This window comes from Pristiophorus japonicus, chromosome 3 (genome assembly GCF_044704955.1).
Source record: "Pristiophorus japonicus isolate sPriJap1 chromosome 3, sPriJap1.hap1, whole genome shotgun sequence".
Taxonomy (NCBI): domain Eukaryota; kingdom Metazoa; phylum Chordata; class Chondrichthyes; family Pristiophoridae; genus Pristiophorus; species Pristiophorus japonicus.
Window position 1 is genome coordinate 317,946,491 of NC_091979.1, and position 4,726 is coordinate 317,951,216.

Here is a 4,726-nt window from a genome sequence, read left to right on the forward strand (position 1 = left end):
CCAGTTGAGATTTTTCTCAATCCGCCTTTGTTTCCCGTAATCATTTATCACCTCATGTGACCTAACCTTGGCCCAACTGTCTGGGTTATACTGTGATAAGGTGATTTATCTTCCGAAGAGTTGGAGTTTTAACATTTTCCCTGTGTTTCGGAGCACGTATTTCTTTTGTTTCTGACAGCCTTTGTTTTTGGTTGTTAACGTTACTTAATTAGGTCCCCTTTGATTAATTAGGTTCCCTCTACTTCATTTTTTTTCTACAGAAGCAAAACCAGAAAACTGCTCACCCCAGAGTGTTACCTCTTTTACGACATAGCAACATGTTTACCGTAACTCTACAAACTTCCTTTCATTATCTACGCCAGCAGTTTTGTTCAGGTAACTTTAAACCCTACCCGTTGCATTATACATAAAATACATCAACAAGTATTTAAATTGCCTAGCATCAGGGAGATTGTAAATAGTACAAAAAACTATACCCTCCATTTCTAAGCATTTCTCTGATTCGAATAGATATTCCGTCTGCAGTTCAAAACAACGATTTAAACATAATATTCTTATCCGTTTTACACATTCGTGACAGTTTTATACATTTTTAGGAATCCCTGATTTCGAAAAAGTGCTGACAATCAGATGCCCCTCACAACCAACAGTAATACAATAACTCATTGATAGTCTATATGTTACAAGCAGTAATAGGTGTAATGTCTCTCTATCCTACGTGTAACTAGCAGTAATACTTTAACCCACTGATACTCACCCTGAAACCATACCCAGAATCCCCCTGCACTGCACCAGGTGAGGTCAGGCTCCCCAGTTGAAGCCACATTTAACAGGCCCCATCTCTCTCTCTATCTCCTTGGAATCTGATTTGGTCTCCGGTTCCGTGTGAAGGTGACAATTCTGAACTGGGAACCTCAGTCTGAGCTGATCTGTATTTGGACTTCACACGTCAAACCCGGCCGGCACAGACCCACCTGAACCAATCCGAGAGATTGCGCAAAGGGCAGTGAGCTCAGTGTTTGGGGCACTTCTCACAGGGAACATTGTCCTAAACTCAGCTCAGCACCAACATTTCTAAACCATTCCATGTGTTCGGTCTCAATAAAGGAGGGTTTTCATAGAATTATAGAAATGACTACACAGGAGGAGACCATTCGGCCTCGGAGCTCGCACTCTCTTCTGTAATCCCATTCCCCCCAGATCTTATAACATTCTTCCTTTTCAAATATTTATCACGTTCCCTTTAGGTTTTAGAATCCTTGGTTTCTGTTCCATAGTTCCCCATTCGCCCACCACTGGAAATAATCTTTCACTATTTACCCACAGTAAGGTCCCCAGGTTTCACTCACCCCTTTACTGGCTGCTCCTCTCTCAGTGTCACTCCCACTCACCACGTTGCTGCTGCTCCCGGCTCTGGGGGAAATACTGGAACCCACACCCACCCCATTCCCCAGTCTCCCTCTCCCCGAGCCCCCATTCCCCAGTCTCTCTCTCCCCGAGCCCCCATTCCCCAGTCTCTATCTCCCCGAGCCCCCATTCCCAAGTCTCCCAGTCCCCAATCCCCCATTCCCCAGTCTCCCTCTCCCAGAGCCCCCATTCCCCAGTCTCCCTCTCTCCCCGAGCCCCCATTCCCCAGTCTCTCTCTCCACGAGGCCCCATTCCCAAGTCTCCCTCTCCCCAAGCCCTCATTCCCCAGTCTCCCGCTCCCCGAGCCCCCATTCCCCAGTCTCTCTCTCCCCGAGGCCCCATTCCCAAGTCTCCCTCTCCCCAAGCCCTCATTCCCCAGTCTCTCTCTCCCCGAGCCCCCATTCCCAAGTCTCCCAGTCCCCAAGCCCCCATTCGCCAGTCTCCCGCTCCCTGAGCCCCCATTCCCCAGTCACCGTCTCCCTGAACCCCCATTCCCCAGTCTCCCTCTCCCCAAGCTCCCATTCCTCAGTCTCCCACTCTCCCCAAGCCCCCATTCCCCAGTCTCCCTCGCCCGGAGCCCCCATTCCCAGTCTCCCTCTTCCCAAGCCCCCATTCCCCAGTCTCTCCCTCTCTCCCCGAGCCCCCATTCCCCAGTCTCCCTCTCCCCCACCCCCCATTCCCCAGTCTCCCTCTCCACGAGCCCCCATTCCCCAGTCTCCCTCTCCCTGAGCCCCCATTCCCCAGTCTCTCTCTCCCCAAGCCCCCATTCCCAGTCTCCCTCTCTCCCCCAGCCCCCATTCCCAGTCTCCCTCTCCTCCGGCCACCATACATAGAATCATAGAATGGTTGCAGCACGGAAGACGACCATTTGGCCATCCAGCCCGTGCCGAATTAGACATATCTCATTTACATTAAACACCAAAAGACCCAACTGGAGATTTCTATCCAATCACCAAAAAGAAAATATCCCCAAACCCACTCAATGATAGATACGTTACCGATTACTATTAACACTGGCAGCAGCCAGTGACAATCAAACGAAATGAAGATGCAGAATCGTGGATTGCTTCTGAATGAACCCTCCTTGCGACACAGCAAGTCCAGATTCTAGTCCCAGTGAACTTCACTTCGGGACCAGCCTCAGGCTTGGGCTGGTGAGTTTGGGGATAATTCTCCTCGTTCAGCAGGGTTCGCTGGGCTGTAACCAGATGTCTCCTCTCCTCCTCTCCTCTTCCACACAACCGCACCGATCACAATAGCAATCAGGGCGACGGCAGCAATCACAATTCCAACAATCAAACCCCTATTTGTTCCCTCTGGCGATCCTGGAGTCACTCGGAACGTCCCGTCCCAGTCTCGGGTCTTCCCTCCTGCTTGGCCGCTCTGCTCATACTGACAGGAATAGGTGGCTCCATCCGCGGGCTCGATCTGAGCCCATGTCGTGAGCTGGTAGGTGCCATCGTGGTTGGGCAGGATGCCCGTGGATTCCGTGTCCCTGATTGGCTCGCCATTTCTCAGGAGGGTCACTTGGATTTCGCGAGGGTAAAAACCTGTGAGGAGACAGGAGAGTTGGGGGGCTTTAATATTCGACGCCTTGTCCACAGAAGGAAACACTTGAGGAGCAACAGCTCCCAGTTCTCTCTCTCCAGCCTTCAGGTATTTCTTCAGCCACTCGATGCACTCCTGCTCCAGGTAACTTTTGTCCTGCTGCATTTCGGCCCTGTCCTGGTCCCACTTGTTCTTGGTGATCTCTCCCCACGGTACCGGGGTGACCCACACCAGGCGATCCTTGTCGAAGCTGATCAGGTCCTTCCCGTCCCAGCCGTACTGCCAGAAGCCGCTGGTGGTGCCGTCATCCCGCAGCTCACAGCCGCACAACCTCTGCAGCGTGTGGATCCCGCCGGTCTGGTTGGTGCGGGTTAAGACGGTCTGAATGTTGCCTTTCATCACCTGCTCCTTGCCCCGCAGGATCTGTGTGTAGCGCTCCCAGTACTCGGCGCCCTCGCTCTCCCTGATCCACCGCTGCCGCGGGGTGTACTGCCGGCTCACACTGTCATAGTAAATAAACTGCTGGTCATCCACATAACCCACATCGGTGAACTCAGCAATGCCCGGGAGCGGAGTGATAGCCGTGTGCATGTACCGCAGGGAGTGAGAGCCTGCACACACCTCTCCACACAGAAGGGCCAGCACGGTCAGTCCAAACATTGTTACTTCCCTCGACAGGCTGGAATGAGCGGTTTGCAGGCAATCCTTTTCCGAGAGACCGTCCGTGAGCTGCGCCCAATTCAGACCGTGTGATTCCTGTGCCCTGTGCCGATACTGTGTCTCTGGGACTGTCTCTCTGTGCCCTGTGCTGATACTGTGTCTCTGGGACTGTCTCTCTGTGCCCAGTGCTGATACTGTGTCTCTGGGACTGTCTCTCTGTGCCCAGTGCTGATACTGTGTCTCTGGGACTGTCTCTCTGTGCCCAGTGCTGATACTGTGTCTCTGGGACTGTCTCTCTGTGCCCAGTGCTGATACTGTGTCCCTGGGACTGTCTCTCTGTGCCCTGTGCTGATACTGTGTCTCTGGGACTGTCTCTCTGTGCCCTGTGCTGATACTGTGTCCCTGGGACTGTCTCTCTGTGCCCAGTGCTGATACTGTGTCCCTGGGACTGTCTCTCTGTGCCCTGTGCTGATACTGTGTCTCTGGGACTGTCTCTCTGTGCCCTGTGCTGATACTGTGTCCCTGGGACTGTTTCTCTGTGCCCTGTGCCGATACTGTGTCTCTGGGACTGTCTCTCTGTGCCCAGTGCTGATACTGTGTCTCTGGGACTGTCTCTGTGCCCTGTGCTGATACTGTGTCTCTGGGACTGTCTCTGTGCCCTGTGCTGATACTGTGTCTCTGAGACTGTCTCTCGGTGCCCTGTGCTGATACTGTGTCTCTGGGACTGTCTCTCTGTGCCCAGTGCTGATACTGTGTCCCTGGGACTGTCTCTCTGTGCCCTGTGCTGATACTGTGTCTCTGGGACTGTCTCTCTGTGCCCTGTGCTGATACTGTGTCTCTGGGACTGTCTCTCTGTGCCCTGTGCTGATACTGTGTCTCTGGGACTGTCTCTCTGTGCCCTGTGCTGATACTGTGTCTCTGGGACTGTCTCTCTGTGCCCTATGCTGATACTGTGTCTCCGGGACTGTCTTGGTGCCCTGTGCTGATACTGTGTCTCTGGGACTGTCTCTGTGCCCTGTGCTGATACTGTGTCTCTGGGACTGTCTCTCTGTGCCCTGTGCTGATACTGTGTCTCTGGGACTGTCTCGGTGCCCTGTGCTGATACTGTGTC

General features: G+C 53.1%; 1 protein-coding gene across 1 annotated transcript; it reads right to left on the reverse strand.

Annotated features, from left to right (window-relative positions):
- Positions 1-2,219: 2,219 nt before the first annotated feature.
- On the reverse strand, positions 2,220-3,615 carry LOC139260432 (class I histocompatibility antigen, F10 alpha chain-like). Its single transcript, XM_070876995.1, has one exon. It carries the CDS (start codon positions 3,613-3,615, stop codon positions 2,548-2,550), a length of 1,068 nt encoding a protein of 355 aa, XP_070733096.1. The 3' UTR covers positions 2,220-2,547.
- Positions 3,616-4,726: the final 1,111 nt, after the last annotated feature.